General features: G+C 32.4%; 1 protein-coding gene across 1 annotated transcript in view; it reads left to right on the top strand.

Moving 5' to 3' along the window:
• Window positions 1-19678, top strand: part of LOC139495563 (C-type lectin domain family 4 member E-like) — a 44529-nt gene extending 24851 nt beyond the window's left edge. Inside the window, exons 3-6 of the mRNA XM_071283829.1 lie at window positions 9732-9830; window positions 16412-16506; window positions 17404-17488; window positions 18389-19678. Of these exons, the coding sequence (XP_071139930.1) occupies window positions 9732-9830; window positions 16412-16506; window positions 17404-17488; window positions 18389-18618 (509 nt within the window). The 3' untranslated portion in view covers window positions 18619-19678. The remainder of the gene's footprint in view (window positions 1-9731; window positions 9831-16411; window positions 16507-17403; window positions 17489-18388) is intronic.
• Window positions 19679-19957: the final 279 nt, after the last annotated feature.

Raw genomic sequence — 19957 nt, 5'->3', positions numbered from 1 at the left:
GGTCATAATCACACGGTTGACACTACTTAATTGTCAAATTGTTACCTATTGTAGTATTTTAATCAGTTAGACTTTCTAAAATAACAATATAAATCTATAATACTAAAATTACGAGGTCCAATTTGGCAACCGTCATCACGTAAAAACGACGAATAAAAAAAATCAACTTTATATATAACTAATATAGTACAAAGGTGTAGATTAAAAATTACACCACTCCAGGCCCTTTTGTTTTCCACGTCATTAATATCCGATACCAATAGTATATTCACCTGTTACCGATTACCTTATCTGTACGTTCCGCATCTGACAGGCGCACCACCAAACGGTGTAATCAGGATTAATATGCTATATTGTATACGGGTTTATTTATAACTAATATAGGACAATGCTGTTGATTAAAAAATACTCCATTCCAAGACCTTTTGTTTTCCAAATAATTAATATTATCAATAATTGATAAGTTCCAGTTCGACGGGTTCAAACAGAAAGATTTGAAAGCAGAGAAAACTGTGTATCTTATAATCGGCATGACTCCATCAGATGACAATACTAATACTAAAATAAGGCTTGCGCATAGTTATATACTTTAATTCAGTCACGGACCCGCGATATCACGGGTGTGTTCTAGTGTTATTTATTAACATGTTTTCGATAGTTTTACATATTTTAAATACTGTGGATTCACTTTTATTCGTGGTATTCCAATTTTCGTGGTTTTCGTGGGACACAGCAAACAACGAATTTAAGAATTCAACGAAAAATAATCCCAACAAATGTGAAATGAATCGGATATTTACTTCCGGTTATCTTTTGCAATACTAGTGTAGTGTTGATTCGGGGCAAACATGGTAACAAAACACGTGTTTTAAATAAAATAGAAAAGTATTTTGATTACATTTATTCATATACTAGTATTGTACTTTCATTTAAACATTTTAACACACATTATAATACATAAAAGTACATATAATAAATAAAATACACATCACAACACATTTGCACACATACTTTAAACAATCTTTTACAAGACTTTAGTTCACATACATACAATGTCACTCAGTACGAAACAAAGCACTAGATACATGTAGAGTGTTATAATGTCAAGTTTACAATAAACCAGCTTACGGAAGCCAGACTTGATTAGGTCAGTACGGATGGAAATGATCTGAAGTGTTGAAACTTCTGGGCATGAATGGGTTTCATGACGGACGTCTTCAAATCTACGATGTGCACGTTCACCGGTGATGTCTTCTTGATGGTTTAGCTGTTGCACTAATTGTGCTGTGTACCAGTCATGGAAATTATATTTTAATTGTTCTTTATATTCACGGTTTACAGATATGTCTAACGGCTGTAGTTTGTCATTACAGGCTGCAGGCACAAACAAGGGAATAATGTCATTTTTCTTTAAGAGGCTTAGTAGCTTTTCTCCTGTGTGGGCTCTGTAAACATCAAAGATAGCTACGGCTTTCTGATTTTTCTGAGAAAGAGGAAGATCTTCAATAATACCCTCTACGTAAGGCAAGATGACTTTATCTACAAAACGGATCATTGTGTCTTCCTTGCTCCAATGTGTCTCGGTACTTGTAACATCCCAGTTGTCTGGAAAATCGACACATTTAGGTAAGCTACGGTCTGTTTTACCCTGGTAGATTAGCTGAGGTGGCAATAAGGACCCATTCATAAATGTTGCTAGAAGAAGTGTTATTTGACGTTCGTCATCAATACCGGTGACTGGTACCTATTGGGAGCCCTGTTGCTCCATTGTCCAGTCGCCGCCTGGTATAAGCTGACACCTAGTCTGGTCCCAGTTAATCACAAGAGAGTCAGGAATGCTGTGTTGCTTCATGACTGTGCGGACTTTTTTTACGTACTCCTGTTTAATGTCGTCGAAATCAGCTGGTTGAAGTTTTACACCTTTGGTTCCCTTACGCTTAACGAAGCCCATGCCGCGGAGAACGGAAATAGCGTAGGTCTTTGTGATGTTGATATGCCCGCCATACTTTTGCAGCTTGTGTCTAGCGAACTTTGTCACAACGGCCTCAGCTGCTGCCATAACGATGCGTGAGTTGATGACTCCGCCGTTCTTACGAAAGTTAAGGATCCATTGTTGAACGTCGTTATCTAGGTGACCAAGGAAGACAGGATTTCCACGTGGCGATCTTGGTAAAACTTCTATCTCTCCACCTCTTTAAATAAATAATAAAAACTTTAAAATATCAATCATAATTTACGTTTTTAAATTGATAAAAATTATGCATTAGAAAATACAGTAAACGAGTTGTTATTTACCGTGTCAAAATCCAGATTTATTGTTGATTAAAAGGTTTAAGGACGGGAAATTGCCCTTAGGTGATATTTTTGTGACAGGAACAAGAACATTCACATCTTTGACTTTACAAATATGTAAACAATCGTTTAATAAGGTAATACAGGTAGAAAATGTGGGTTTTTTTCACATAAAATTTCGATAAATTGCAGATGTAGTTTTGCTTATTCTTGACAAAAACAACACAACTTGTATTTCATTTAATATTCTGATAAAATGCCGTTTAAGCATTGTGTTTCTTTATTCTGGACAGAAACAACATTTTATCAAAATGAAAATTTACTGGCACTTGAACCTTACGCGATTTACTGTTACACAATTTAATTGTAATCCCTTTATACATGATCAGCACATTAAACATACGTTATGCAAATAAAAATTATAATTTAAAAATACGACCATCGACATTTTAAGTGCAAAAATTAATGCCAATATGAAACTAAAAATAAGAATAAAATTATCTTTTTCATGTGAAAAAAACAAAGTACTAGTATTATTAAGATAAAATATTTTTTCAAAGTAGAACGTTGAAGAAATTTTCAATAAATATGATTTTATTTAGCATTGAATCTAAACATTGAATAGAAAAGTAAATATTTTTCTTGGAAAACAGATAAAAAAAATCCCGATAGTTACCTTGTTTTTTTTAATTTAAGGTAGGTGTCTCTCATGCTACGAACAGACGTCTCGCTAACTTTCTTGCTGAGGTCACTTGAAAACTTGTGTGCAGCTCATGCAACGCCATTCTCGACTGAGTATCTGGCAATTTTAGCACGTGTTTCGTCATCATAATAGTTGTAGTCTCCCCGTTTGCGTTTTCTGGTTGGAGTAGTTGGAAGGCTAGTAGCAGAATTCATCGTGTCAATACCGTCTTTGGCTGCTTGGGTTACAAGAACATTACGTTGTGTACTGCATTGAGATGGATCGGGTAAGCCTGGTGTGGCAGGAGCTTTCACCTTAATACTACCAGACTTTAACCACTTTTTTTTCTATTTTTTTTTATTTATAGCACTCAGATTGTTGTTGACTTTATAGAAAAAATAACGATCATATGTAAAACAATAGCACAAAATTTAACAAAACAAAATATAAAAATTAGCAGGTTATAAAAGATTTGAGTTTAGTTTAGTTGTGCATACATATGCTGAGAAAGAAGTCAAAGGATAGAGTCAAAAATAGATTACAACTTAAATGTACATGTAATAAAATTCCTATAGCAAAATCACATTTCAAACATCATTTCAATCACCTATATTAAGGTCGATCCTGATGTTGTTTTTTTTGTCAACTTTCTTATCACTGTGCATATTTTTTATTTAAATTTTATTTTTAACAAAAAGAAACTACTGTACAATATTATTAAATTGTTTGTATAAGAGTTCATCTTTATAATATTTTAACATAAGTATTTCTGATAAGTGTTCTTCTACTGGCATATATCTACAAGTCCAAATACTATGAACATATCCATAAACGGAAACAAGTCTATATCAATATTAAACAGTATACATGTATTTGTATTCATACTAAAATTTTGATAATTTTTTTTCATTTTGCATAATACTACAAACTAATGTTCTGAAATATGTTAAAGTTACACATTTTGTAAATAGATGTTCTAATGTCTCAACATGTTTATTACAATAGCTACATTTATATGTTTGCCTGTAAAACTTTCTCCTAGAGAGCCACGCCCCTGTTGGCAATATCATACGTACAACTTTATAAATGAAATCTCGTATATACATATTGTTTACCATTTGTAAGTTAATCCATATATGTTGGAAATTTACATTTGGGTATAATATTTCAATCTTGTTTATAACATTGTTAAATTCTAACAGCTGTACATAAACGTCTTTGAAACTTTTCTTATTAAGTATAATATTAATTTGATATTTAAGATATATGCATTTTAATCTTTCATATTGCCCTATAGTGACCACAGAATGTCTATACATATTTTCTGCTAATTTTGGAAGTATGGTTCTTGTAATGATTCCTATGAAATAAATGAATAATGATGTCCATACAGATGAATTTCCAGTTAAAACTCGAGTTATTCTATATAAAAGTAAGGCTTTACATTTCAATTTAATGTCAGGAACTTGTTGTCCACCATCTTTATATTGTTTGGTAATTGTTGTTCCGTATAACAGCTCAATGTTGTCCCAGAAAAAAATCATAAAGCACTTTATTTATTTTCTTTATATAAAATTCACTAGGTGGATATATTCTTGCAGTATACAAGAACTTACTATTTATATAAGTGTTTAAAACTAAAACTTTATGTTTATATCGGAATTTTCTTTTTTTCCATTTGTCTATCTGTTGTATCAGTCCATAATATTTCTTTTTCCAGTTAATTTCAACTGCATTTTCCCAAACCATATTCCAAGGCCTTTAATTTCGTCTTTGATTAGTTTGTTTATACTGCCATACTTTTTTGTATTAGGATTTCCAATTTTCAAAATTTCGGTTTTGTTTTCATTAATTTTCGAGCCAGATACTAAACCAAATTGTTTAAATTCTTCGAGTAATTTTTCATAGTCTATTAAATTTGTCGATATAATAGAACAATCATCAGCGTGTTGAAAAAGTTTTACATTTGTGTTATGATTAGGAATTTGTATTCCCTGTATATTATTGTTTCTGCGAACTTTACAGGCTAATGCTTCTATTATGACAGCATAAATACTCATACTTATTGGGTATCCTTGTCTTATGGATCTTGTAATTTCAATTTTGTCACTAAGTGCTTCATTTATAATAACCTTACTTGATATGTTAGTGTAAATGACTTCAATCCATCTTATAAAGTTTGACGGAAAATTCATCGCTCTTAACACTTGTATAATAGATTCATGTTCCCCTGATCAAAAGCCTTCTCCTGGTCAAATGAAATTAATATACCACTTATGCCATTCAAATCCATATACTCTAATATATTTTCTATAGATAAAAGATTGTCTGATATTAATTTTTCTGGTCCTGTACCTGTTTGATTTATCATTAGTTGCCTTTGTCCACGCTTGTAAATGAACACTTTAACATCGAACGATTAAGGGAGGATTTTGACAATTCAAAACATTTTCAATGAATTACTATCTTTTGTTTAACTGTTCTTCATACAGAGATCCATGAATTTACGTATCTGAAACATTTTTTTTTAATTTTTGAAACAGCGAACCACAAATTTACGTATCCCACGAAATACCTTTTATGCTCTATCCACGAAAATAAATGAATCCACAGTAGTTTAAAACCATTCAAGCGGGAAAAACAACAGTCTAATCTATGTAAAAACTCGAGAATGAGAAATATTAATGAACCACATCAACAAATGAAAACCACTGATATAGAATGACTTGTGGGATATATATACATCAATGCGACATGAACACAAAGATAAAAATAACCAAAATGTTGATTTATATCACAGATTCGTTAAAAATAAATGTTGTAAATGCATCAACAAAACAACATCATCACATAGTTATATATAGGTCAAGCATATTTGGTATGTAAATTTTCAACCACATGATCTACACTGTAACGGATACCCTTGAGGAATTATGTATATTTGACGCACTGTTTTTTTTTACTTTTTATTTTTGGTCATTACAATTAATCTAAAACGAACGTATTCAAATACAGGAGAAAGTACTAAGGTGTATAAACAAATTATGGTGTGTTAAGTTTGTAGATAATGGGCGAACAACATGGAAGCATATATGAAATACCTATGAATAACCAGGATTCACAAACACACGCATATGAAATACCGATGAATAACCAGGATTCACAAACACACGCATATAGTACCCTGACTACAGAATGGACTAATACAACTGCTGACCTTTTTAGAGCAAGTAGAAAAAGAGATAAGATATTATTGCTCCTGATAGTACTGCAGTTTATTTGTTTATCAGTGGCTGTTGCATCCATTGTTCATTTCTATGGTAAGAAATTTTTCAATCTTTCTCTTAGAGGATAAATTGGATCTTAAAATACAATATATGTTTTTATATAAGCAAACGCTAACTTTTACATCAAAGTCCCATTTACCTTAAAGGTGACGACTAGTTTTTCTTTTCAATCTTGGTATCTAAAATTTCATTTCTGCATTACCAAATGAGAAATATTTGAAACAAAAAAACTTAATTAATTGATTATCTTCTAGCTGTAAAAAGTTTAGATATTTTATGAACATTAGCATTCTAATTAAATGTATTGATTGTAGAACATGGATCAAAAGACGAAAAAGGAAGTATACTATTGATTATTTCTGGGTACATTAATTTTCGTACCATAAAACAAGTTACTTTTTCATGCTTTTCTGGCTACGTTGTTAGCTCACCAGAAACTGTTTTTTTATGCTTAAATCAAAGTATATTACATTCGATAGTTTATATTCTTCTAATGTCAATTCGTTATAATTGATAATTATAATTGGGTACACCTAGGAACATGTATATTGTTAGATATACTGTTCCTAGGTACAACAGACTCGATTTTCGTCTACATAAGACTCATAAGTGGCGCTCAGTTCAGAACAGTTCAGCTTGATATATTCCGTGCATTTTTTCTATAGAGTCAAAGAAAGGTGTAAATGTTATGCAAAGAATGGCATATTTTGCTTTTTGGTATTCAGATAGGTAGTTTTATTTGAGGTACCAAAACATATATTTTAAATACAATGATATAAAGCAAAAAAAGGACATATGAAAGTTGAAAATACTGTTGAAGGCTGCACTTTGACTTGTAACGGTTTACTTTTTACAAATTCTGTAAGATGGAAAGTTTTTTTCTTACCGTGATTGTATGATTCACAAAATAGATTAGCATCCTGTAATTATACTGAAGAGATAAGTAGATGATCATTTCTTTACACTTAAAATAATACCTTGTTTATTGTATCAGAAATCCTTGTTTAATTTCTACGAGAAGGTAAAACCTCCCGAAACAAAAATAAGCTATAGTTAAAAGAGGGGATAAGGTCTTTGTGCAATGCTAAGCGGTGTTGTAGAAGTTAGAAATGAAAGTGCAGGTTCCAGCCCCGCTCGAAGAGGTTACTAATCAAATCTTCTCTAACATCGTTATGTTGATTTTCTAGGCACTTTATATGTATGTAATAATTCATATAATTATAAACAAGTGTCAATACTTAATCCGGGTGAATATAAAAGTTAAACATGTTCTTTCTAACGGGACCCATTTATGTTACATGCTTAGAATTATTAATGCTATATTTATAATAGATTATGTCCTTTGCATGCAGCTTGTATTGATAAATATTACATGCATGACAAGTACTAGCACATGTAAATGTGGTTATGAACGACGTGTTATGGACATGTATATGTAGTTCAGGGGTATAGAAAAAAATGACAGAGCTTTCTTATACTTTGCCAAAATCAGTCTTCAATATAAGCCCAAGAATTTGCATCAAAATGATGTTGAACAAAAAGTGAACTTATCTCCTGTACCACTTAGAAAACACAAAATTTTCAAATTAAACTGTCACATCAATTATATTATGTTAGTTCACAGATGCCACATGGTTTCTTTCTCAATTTATAGGTGACAATTGCAAGAAGAGATAAAAATAAATACACAATACCAATCAAGAAATGTATGTATTTTTCCTTTATTATGAGATTTTGATTTTTTTTTACAAAATTTAATTTTTTCAATAAATTGCAAGATTAAAATATTAAAAAAAACATATTTAAAAATAATTGGGTTTTCAAATTAATCTTAAAAGTCAGGATAAACAACATCAAAGGATATTTCCAAAATAAGAATTAAACACCAAAAATAAAAAAAGGGAGAGGGTCAACCCCACATGTGCCTGTGCATTTTCCTAAAAGTTTAACAATTTTGTGTTTTAAACATCTGTTTGTTGCCTTATCAGTATGAAATGATAGATTTATAGCCCTTCTTATCCATTTTATAATTGAGAGAAGATATGAAATTTTCACTTTCTTGTGCATGGATGTTGGACTGAAATGAAGATTTTACTAGGTTTTTTTCAAAACAATAATAAAAAGTAAGGGTCACCGCGCTATTTTTCACGGGACGAGTCGTTTAAAATTGCCAAAATTTGCTTAAATTGTTAATAAAAAAAAACATTTTTGTGCATAAAAGAAATCTATGAGACATAATTTTGGAATAAAATATGAGAAGAAAGGTTTTGTTCTATATTTTAAGAAAATAAAAAGAAAAATGGTGTCACTTAACTTGTTTTCTTGCTATAAGTAAAAAATGAAAAATTTCCTATATGTCCAGTATAATTTTTGTACTTAAAGAGTTATCTCCCCTTTAATGGCTTATTTGAAAAAATAATTCTAACAGCACAACTATGTGGTATTTGTTAAAACATTTTCGATAATGCAATGAATAACTAAGTTTTCTTTATATAAATAAACAGTGTAACAAATAAATTGCAAATCTGTCTCCGAATTTGCAGATTGGGGCAAAGAACTAGACCGATTCTTTATTGTGATTGTACAATTCAAGATGACGGTATACCTCTGAATTACCTAAAGCCGACCGTGCAAGGGCTGTATAGCCAGTCAAGGTCGTTAAAAACTTCCATATATATAATTACCTAAACATGGCTATGGACATAATACTGTGGTTATGGGTATGTTTATTAAGTTATGAACATATTGATGTGGTTTAGACAGGAACGAAAAGTTGGGTGTATTGATCTTCCACTACACAAATTTGATTAGCTGAGGAACATGCAATAAAACGAGGACAACATAATTTAAAAAATACTAGTCTCTGCTGCTAATTTGTAGACGAAACGCGCGTCTGGTGTATTTAAATTAAGTCCTGGTGTCTATGATGAGTTTATTTACAACCACTGGGTCGATGCCACTGCTGGTGGAGATTTATTTCCCCGAGGGTATCACAAGCCTTTTTGTGCTGACATGAATTATCATTGATATGGTTATATTCATAAATTAACTGTTTACAAAATTAGAATTTTTTGAAATACTGAGGCTTTCCTACCTCAGGCATAGATTACCTTAGCTGTATTTGGCAAAACTTTTAGGAATTTTGGTCCTCAATGCTCTTCAACTTCGTACTTTATTTGGCCTTTTTAACTTTTTTTGAATCGAGCGTCACTGATGAGTCTTTGTAGACGAAGCTACGCGTCTGGCGTTTATACAAAATTTAGTCCTGGTATCTATGATGAGTTTATTTACATTAATTATGTATGTTAAGAAGAAAAGGAGAAATAATATTTCTAAAATCGTTGGGAGCAATCTTGCAGGAGATTGAGTTTTCAATTCGAATATGTATATAACATTTGATTATGACTGACTATTCAATTAATTCAAATCCAACATCAGAAATTTATCAATATCAGAAAAAAATATTTCAGCTATTATGGAAAAAAGTGCAAGACAAGAAGGTCAGATACAACAACTGACAAAAAATATTTCGGACCTTTCCAGCGCTGACAGACAATTTGATTTATTAGGTAAGTAAACAAGTTACCCAAGCAGTCTGGATCGATATTAAAGCTAGCATTGCTTTTTAAAAAGTTGGGATTATGATAACCCCATGTTTAAGTTTAGGTTTAGAAAGTGGGACAAACCTACATGTTACACTAAAAGGTTTGGGATTGTGTAAGGGTTAATGTTAGGTCAGAGTTAGGGGACCGGGGTACGGATAAATGTTAGGGTTAAGGGTAAGGATTAAGGTAAGGTTTAGTGGTAGATTAAGTGGTTTGGGATTAACATAATTGTTAAAAATTAGGTTCAGAGGCTAGGGACTGGGGTTAGGTTTAGTGGTAGATTAAGTGGTTGGGGATGTGGGGAACTGTAAATATTAGGTTCAGATGCTAGGGACTGGGGTAGGGTTAGGTTAAGATGTAAGGGCACGAGTTTGAGGTGTTAAAACATAAGTTGAATAAGATTCCTGAATCATGAAAGACACACCTTACTTTCAACATAGTTTATAAGTAAAATTGAAGACTAGACACTATATTGAGGCGTTGAAACATGTCTAAAAAAAGGAAAGACAAAATTATAACCAAAAGTAAAAAAAAGACAATAAGACCAACAGAAATTCACAAAACTACGAAGAAAACACAGGGATGCATTCAGAGAAAAGGAGACTTGTACACCACTAATTTACTTGATTTCCCATTTTGAAATTAACACACATTTCCAGTCCGCCGTCTTTGTAATTGATTTCCTTGTATTTTTTAATGATTTAGCAGAGAAAATGTTCCTGTCTTCCTCTTAAACCATGAAAGACACACCTTACATTTAACTTAGTTTATAAGTAAAATTGAAGACTTAAAAAACTATATTGAGGCGTTAAAACATGAGTCAAATAAAGGAAAGACAAAACTACAACCAAAAGTAAAAAAAGACAATAAGACAAACAGAAATTTACAAAACTACGAAGAAAACACAGGGATGCATTCAGAGAAAAGGAGACTTGTACACCACTAATTTACTTGATTTCCCATTTTGAAATTAACACACATTTCCAGTCCGGCGTCTTTGTAATTGATTTTCTTGTATTTTTTAATAATTTAGCAGAGAAAATGTTCTTGTCTTCCACTTAAACCATGAAAGACACACCTTACATTCAACATAGTTTATAAGTAAAATTGAAGACTAGACACTATATTGAGGCGTTGAAACATGTCTAAAAAAAGGAAAGACAAAATTATAACCAAAAGTAAAAAAAAGACAATAAGACCAACAGAAATTCACAAAACTACGAAGAAAACACAGGGATGCATTCAGAGAAAAGGAGACTTGTACACCACTAATTTACTTGATTTCCCATTTTGAAATTAACACACATTTCCAGTCCGCCGTCTTTGTAATTGATTTCCTTGTATTTTTTAATGATTTAGCAGAGAAAATGTTCCTGTCTTCCTCTTAAACCATGAAAGACACACCTTACATTTAACTTAGTTTATAAGTAAAATTGAAGACTTAAAAAACTATATTGAGGCGTTAAAACATGAGTCAAATAAAGGAAAGACAAAACTACAACCAAAAGTAAAAAAAGACAATAAGACAAACAGAAATTTACAAAACTACGAAGAAAACACAGGGATGCATTCAGAGAAAAGGAGACTTGTACACCACTAATTTACTTGATTTCCCATTTTGAAATTAACACACATTTCCAGTCCGGCGTCTTTGTAATTGATTTTCTTGTATTTTTTAATAATTTAGCAGAGAAAATGTTCTTGTCTTCCTCTTAAACCATGAAAGACACACCTTACATTTAACTTAGTTTAAGTAAAATTGAAGACTTAAATATACTGAGGCGTTAAGACAAACAGAAATTCACAAAACTATGCAGAAAATTATCACTACATTAACACAACGTGAATCCAACTAAAAACATCAGCTGGCTTCTAGGATGACATACATGTAGTTTTTTGGTTTTTGGAAAGTTTGTCAAGCTTGCTATTGCTACTTTCCTTAGGCGTCGGCCTCAAACTTCCGGTGACAGACTATCGCAATATTCTACTCCAAGATAATGTAGTACTAGCGTTTGGATTCTAATTCTTGGAAGATTCTTTTGAAATTAGGAGTTACCCCTCTTTTGACTAAAAAAATTACAGCTTGAATAAAAAAAAAAAATGAATGTTCACCGACGATTCAGATGAATTTAATTTCATTTTGAAAATGAGTATCACAAACATTACTTCGCGGATCTGCCATGCGCTGAAGAGAAAATCACAAGAAATCTACGCGAGACTGCGGTTTCATCATGAATATTTTATGATTGAACATTTTCCCGCTCTACTTTTACTATATGTAACGTAAGGTACGTAAACGTGGTAAAAGCCCGAGTGTATCGAAAGAATAGGTTATGACTGATTAAAATGCGAGAACAACTTGACATTTTGACCAAGCCGTCGGATAATTGACAATTGATAATGGTTTGTTTAAAGGGTAACCGGACGAATAGTACCAGGACTATTTGTCCGGCCAATACAATGCTCATGTCACTATACTATTTGAGTGCGCGTGTAATATTATCTTCAGCAACACCAGGGGGTAGCACATGTTTGTAATCTTGTTACTGGTATTTGAAATTGTTGTTTTCTTCATACAAGTATATATAGCAATCTAATTAAAATTTTGATCTCTGATTACGTTATACTTCATCTGTAGTATAACGTAATTAGAGATCAATATTTTAATTAGATGAGTATATATAGCCCAATGTGGATAACGAATAATTAGAAAAAAAATCATTGATTCGTGCATTTCAAGTTAACGTAAAAATTTTTGTCTAACTAAAAAAGGTACAAAATTATGTCTGTAGCTGTAAAAGAGAATTATTTACCCCTTGACATAAATTTATCCATATTTTGAGTGAAAGGTGAGAGATATTTCTATAATGCCCCCCCCCCCCCACTTTTTTAAAAATTTTTACGTGAGGGGGTCGGGGTGACACGATGTGCTCGTTTTCCCAAATTTCTCTTTTTTCTCCTGATCCCATCTTTGTTGTTCTGTGTATATCATTACTCCACTTTTTATAATCCTATTTCCAACATCCCAACTTCAAGTTTGTAGCCTCAATCGCCCTCCCTTTAATATACCACTTCGAGGGCTACTTGCAAGATTCATATTTGGAATATAACTAAGCTAAATTTCATTCAGTTAGACATGCAATTGTAAAGGCCTTTCTCAACGTCTCTTGCTTTGAACATCTTTTTCACCATTTACACAGCTGTAGCGAGTCGAATAATTTTGTAAAACTATAGTTCTCCGATCAATTATCTTTCATTTCCCATTTTCTTTGTGGTTTCAATATTTTAAAGTCCCATTTATAAGATTATATCATTCTTGGAAGTTCATAATATCGTGTTCCATTGTCAAACTCCGAAAACTGCAAAATTTATCACAAATATTGATATCACCGTTTTCAGCCATGATCTTAAAATTGCAAATCAGTGATCAGATTACACACGCCCCCTTGGTGCAACTGAAGATAATATTACACGCACTTCCGAACACACATTTTATGACATGTGCATTACAATGGCCGGACAAATAGCTCTGACACTATTCGTACGGCTAGCCGGACAAATAGCCACTCCGTTATTTAAACGATCCACAGGTGATAGAATATAAAATACTCGATAATTATATGTCTAATATCACGACAAGGATGAGTAAAGGTATATACCGGCTTTCATAAAAAAAAGAGAGAACAACAATGCATTGTCTTTGTCTAAACATCGATCGCAAGATTTTGATGCCAAAAATCATTTGAAAACTTATAATTCCGTTATTTAAATACTAATTGTTTCACTTTCCAATGTGGATATAAGGACCTTCAATCGTTCAGCATGCTCAAGTGGATCAAACTGACAGCAGAAAAACATTGACCCAACAACAATTCTTCTTTTTCTTCTAATAATATACATCATACCACCTCTGGTGTATTATCGCAAATTCGTATCATATAGCATCCGTATTAAAAGCAACCGAGTCAGCATCTACTTCTTAGAATATTATAGCTCAGTGTATCAAGACATGTGCTGTAGAAATTATATATTTCAAGGTTCATGATGTGTACCCTTTGGCTAAAATGGCTGCATTTTCACCTCAAAATTTAGATAGAGTACAGACAAACCTGTGCATCTCGAAAAAAATTAAGGCATAACATGCCATATATAAATAGAATGCAATTGCTTTGTCATCCAAACACAGAGGCAATGGTTACTATTATATCAAATGAATGGCTTAAAACAAAAATTCTCAAAAAGTGTTATTGACTCATAAGACAATGCTTAATTTCACAGCAACAACTAAAATGTGTTACATAACTGGGGTTATAAGCACCACTATGAACTTAGTGTATATAAACTTTTTATTCCTGTGGTCATACTGCTATTGCTATGCTCCCATCGTATTGGGTTTTATACTTGTTCTTCTGTAAGTATGTACGTCCTTCTCTTACTTGTACGTACCTCCGTACATCCCAAAATTCGTTTCTGTTCTCTTACTTTAGTTTGCCTGAACCAAATTGTATGACAGTTATACGCAATGTTTATAACCACAATACACAAGTCAAGTTTGAATTTTGGTTGCGTCACTTTTACCATTCTAGCGTTTTATGCTACTTTACAAATAGAAAAGTTGCTGGAAATTTTAGTTTCTGTTCTCTAAATATAGTTTGCCTTAACCATATGTTATGAAACTTATACACCATGCTCATTATCACAAACACCGATCAAGTTTGAATTTTGGTGGCGATAGTTAAACCGTTCTAGAGTTATGCCCTTTTACATATGTAAAAATTGCTGAATATTTTTGTTTCAGTTATCTAACTAGTTCGCACAACCAAATGTTATGAAACTTATACACAATACTTAACCATAAAACCAAGATCAAGTTTGAATTTTTACTGCTCTAAGGTTGTGCCTCGTCACAAATGGAACCAGATGCTTTGCAGGGCACAGCTTTAAACGTCCGCAGAGGTCTTAACCCTTAACAGTTGGGTACAGATGCGCATTAGTTTTTCCATAGGCCGTAATGGTAACGTTTTCTTCTGTTGCTCAGTCCATATCGTTAACTTGGATATGTGTGATGGCTCGTTTCGAAGCTGAGACATTTTGACATATGTGGTTAAATTTTCGGGGTACGAAGTGAGATTACTTTTTCCGTAAATTAGCAAACCCCGAGTATCCTTTTGTGATGCGGCTCCTCATGGTAAATAATCCCATTTTTAACACAAAAAGTTCTTTGAAAATTTAATACTTTGAACACATTTAATAGCTCCATAGATTTTACACATTTATTCTGTGTTCCCCTACTTTCTAAATTAACTCAAATGGTTAAGCTCAGTCACTTGTTTATCATAGCAAAGTGTCAAATATCACTACACAGAGAATTTTTGTTTACACGTGACTTTTGATATTAATCCCCTCAATGAATACACAATGCTTAGTACCCCATAACTCAGATCAAGTACAAATTTTGGTAGCGTCACATTTGCAGTTCTTGAGGTGTGACCCTTTATAACGTTAATGCTAGCTGGGGCATCATTTGTGTCCCATGGACACGTTCCCTATTTTTGATCAAAGCCTTTAATATAAATTCACTTTCATTACAGTTGTACCGGGTATTGGTTGAAGTTACTGTAACTGTCCTATTTATATAAAAGAATGCGGTATTTTTTGCAAAGAACCAATGCTATCTAAAAGAGTTCAAGTGAGGAAGATGTATTATTAACTATAGGCAACCATACGGTCGTCAATAATAAGAAAAATTTGTACCATATACGTGTAGTAAGCTATTAAAGGCTCCGATATGACACATGTTGAATATTTAAACAAGAAAACTTTCGTGTTAATCAGTAACAAAATGTTTTACTTAAAACAAATATGAAGGACCTAAACCAATAGAAAAATACTAAATTCACAGGCCCTTGACGTTGATATGGCATGGGAACATAAAGAAATTAACAGAGCTTTCTGTATATTTCATTATTTTAGATCTACAGTTTTAGGTTGCAATAGAAAATATCTAAACATTTTATGACAAACATGTAAAAAAAAAAAGGATTTTTGATAATTTCTGACGAGACAATGGTTTAGTTTAAAACATCAAAGTTGTGATGAAATACATATTTGAAATAATACACGTCTACAACATTTTTGTAATAATACACAGCTACAGTTGCAAACTTTCCAGAGGTGCTATCCAGCACTTTGATTATAAAACTTAATGAGAAACGATTTCCACTTTACCTGTAACATAACAGTAGCTTCGTTGTAAGTAGCAACCCTTTAACAATACAATAAAAAGGATGAACAACCTATGACGTTTCGCATCAACTGACATTTATATTTTTATATAAAGGGACCCTTTATATCCTTCTGTTCGGTGTGAGCCAAGGTTCCGTGTTGAAGACCGCATTTTGAACTTTAATGATTTCCTTTTACAAATTGTAGCTTGGATCAAGAGTTGTCTCCCTGGTACTCCTACCACATCTCCTTATATCTATCAACAAATAACGGACTGAATTAATGATTATTCTAAAAATGCAAAAATATCTTTTAAACAGTTAAGACTCTTGGCTGCGAAGTTGGATGGAAAATGTTCATGATCAGTTGTTATTATTTTGAATTAGAATCAGTGAAGACTTGGAATGATGCGAAGGTAAGGGAGCTACAATTTGATTTATATGTGTGTGTATGTGTGTCTGGGGTGGAGTGGGGATTGGGGCTGGGGATGGTTGTTTTGAACAACTTTGTCCTGCATTTTTTTTTAATTTTGTAATCTCTGTCTCGCATTTTTTTTAATCTATTGGGTTCTGTCTTTTTTATATATTTATCCTGACTTTTTTGTACATAAATTGTCATCCTGCCATTTTCTAGCAAATTATCTCATCCTTCCCTTTTATTTTACTAAAAAAACTTCTGCCTTTTTTTCAAATTGCATCCTAGCATGCTCATATTAAATCTGTACCGATACAGTGTTTCAAATGTCCTCCTCTACACCATTATCCATGATTGTGCTTCTACTAAGGGAGGAAAGTATCATAATTTCCGGTTAAGATTTGACTAATATCAATATCCCGATCTCGTTAGGTAAATTTGCTACGTAATAAGTTCGTATTTTTTTTATAACTTTGAATTTTTTGAAAAACTAAGGCTTTTTTTTACCTCAGGAATAGATTACCTTAGCTGTATTTGGCAAAAAATTTTAGAAATTTTTGGTCCTCAATGCTCTTCAACTTTGTACTCTGTTTGGCTTTTTAAACATTTTTTGAATCGAGTGTAATTCATGATGAGTCTTTTATAGACGAAACGCGCGTCTCGCGTAAATATAAAATTTTGATCCTGGTATCTATGATGAGTTTATTTGAAACCACTGGGTCGATGCCACTGCTGGTGGAGATTTATTTCCCCGAGGGTATCACCAGCCCAGTAGTCAGCACTTCTGTGTTGACTTGAGTTATCATTGATATGCTCATAATTATAAATTAACTATCATCTATGATGAGTTTATTCGTAGACTTGCGTGTTAATGTTTTTATCTTTGCATGTTTCATAGATTGACTGTCATAGCAAAGGAGGTTACCTTGTAAAAATTGACAACGCCGTGGAGAATTGGTTTTTAAAATCTTACTTGCAAACTGGTGAGTTATGTTTAAGAAGCTAGAATTGGTTATTTATATGAAGACATAAATTACACGTATATGTCATTCGCTCATCTTCCTAAAATGACAATGTGAGCTTTTGTCAACACGTGGCGTCTGACATATATCCTGTTACTAGTACCAATATCTTGCTTCTTTTTGCTTTTATGTGGAAACTATACTAAATAAAAAAAAAACACATCACACCATGGAGACATAAGGGATATTCAAACTCATAAATCGAAAACGCTATAGCAAACAACAGTATACAAAAACAACATAGAAAACTAAAGTTTGAGCAATACAAACCCCACCATAGAATAATACTAACGTTATTGGCTCTCACGCGTCTCCCCTTTTGAATCTGTTTTGGCGAACACTTTTCGCCGAAAGAGACTTTGAGACTTACACATGCGTGTTGGGAGTCATTACACCGGACTGCTTTATAAATATGTTAAAGCGCAAACGCTGGTGTAAAAACTTATAAGGGGGAGATCATTCAAGTTCTCCGGAAGAGAAGGCAGATACTGCTCCAAATGTTGTAAAATTAGGAAGAAAGAGGACGGAAGGTGGTTTTCTTAAGAAAATTTAAGCATAATTTTTGTCATCTGTGAAACATATTCCATATTTTTCAACCAACACGTGTCGGACTCCTTTAGTTTTTTTAATTTTTTTAGTGGTTTTTTTTAATTGTTTTCAAAATTTAAATATTTGAATATTTTTGATGGTTATATATGTTTTCATTTGAAAAAAAATAGTGTTCATTACATTGTGCGAACAAAACGATTATTGAAAGTTCTAAACCAATTAGTAACATATCATCTCATATATTAAACAATGTGGTTTATCAACAATTTTAATAAGAAAATATTAAAAAAAGGTTTCTGTTCCTTTTAATAGATAACAAAAAAGAAAGCGTTTGGATTGGAGCAAATGATAATGCACAGGAATCTAATTTTGTCTGGGAATCCGACAATACATCTCTTACGTTTACTGACTGGAATACTGGTGATCCTAACAATGCTGATCCAGGCGAGGATTGTGCAGCCATGCATTTTTTTTGGGACTACAAATGGAATGATTGGGCATGTTCATTGTTATTTCCATACATTTGTGAGAAAGAACAGTGATCATCGCATTCCTCACAACTCGGCTGATTCCGTGCCTTCATGTTAAGGAAAGACGGAGAGTGGTGGATACACCCGAGGATTGCCGATCGTGAATGTAAATAGAATGTAAAGATCAAATTTTAAACCTAATCAAACATTATCTACTATTATGTGGTAAGGATGTTTACACTGGTTTTATGAGAGAATGGGATACGATAGCGATAATTTGAGACACCGTTTTGTAGCTCCTACTGTGTTGATTAAGATTTCGTTAAAATTTCCTGTATAGTTATAGACACGAAAGAGCTAAATTCATTCAAGTGAACTGTCCACGATGTTGCCATTAATTGCATAATAATTGATTACAAAATGATTGCATAACAAAACTATTGCATTCATTTAAAAGATTAATCTATTATTTATCTATATATACCTCTTTTATTAAGTTATATGCATTCTTAAGAGAGTAACAGCATTTTAAAGATTGGATATTGGAAATAAAAAAATCTTTGTATAGTGCTACCATAATAATTGTACATGTTTGTAAAATGAATAATATTGAAGATGAACGGTGTTGATATGTCCTGTATATAAACCCTTAGATGTAACTTTTTGCCATAGTTTTATTGTTCATGGCCAAATAAACGAAAGCTTATGTTTTTGTTACAAGCTGAGTAAAAAAGCTCAACAAAGAAACTGTGTAATTATATTAAAATGCTGCATGCAAATTAAGATCGCAAATTATCAGTGAATATGTGTTCATAATTTATACGCACGTGTTTTATAGGATATCTCTGCATTATTTAATTGTTCCCTGTATTGTATTATATTTGTTATATATGTATATACCTTGTTACTTTGCTAAATCAAGGTCAGTTCAAATGCAGTAAAGATTCATTCATTCACTATAAGTAGAATTATCAAGTAGACACGTGCTATAGAAAAGCATTAAAACATTAGTCAAAAAAGGAAAGACAACACTCCATGACATGACAAACAATTATTTACAAAACTAAGTTAAGTTTAACGTGTCACTTAATACTCTTTACTTAATATATGCTGCTCACAAGGAAGCTCTTAAACCAAGAGTTCCAAGAAGTTGAAATCATCCCTTCGTAAATTTTATGGACGACATTCCGAGTTGGTTGACCGTTATGGAATAACCGTTTCACAAATGATCTCCGATATACGATCGTTGTTTTTCCCGTTTAAATGGTTTTACACTAGTAATTTTGGGGCCCTTTATAACTTTTTGTTTCGGTGTGAGCCAAGGCTTCGTGTTGAAGGCCGTTCATTGACCTATAAGGGTTTACTTTTATACATTGTTATTTGGATGGAGAGTTGTCTCACTGGCACTCAC

The sequence above is a fragment of the Mytilus edulis genome, chromosome 11, assembly GCF_963676685.1.
Source record: "Mytilus edulis chromosome 11, xbMytEdul2.2, whole genome shotgun sequence".
NCBI lineage: Eukaryota > Metazoa > Mollusca > Bivalvia > Mytilida > Mytilidae > Mytilus > Mytilus edulis.
Note: the sequence above shows the minus strand (reverse complement) of the source record. Positions and strands in the feature narration are given on the sequence as shown.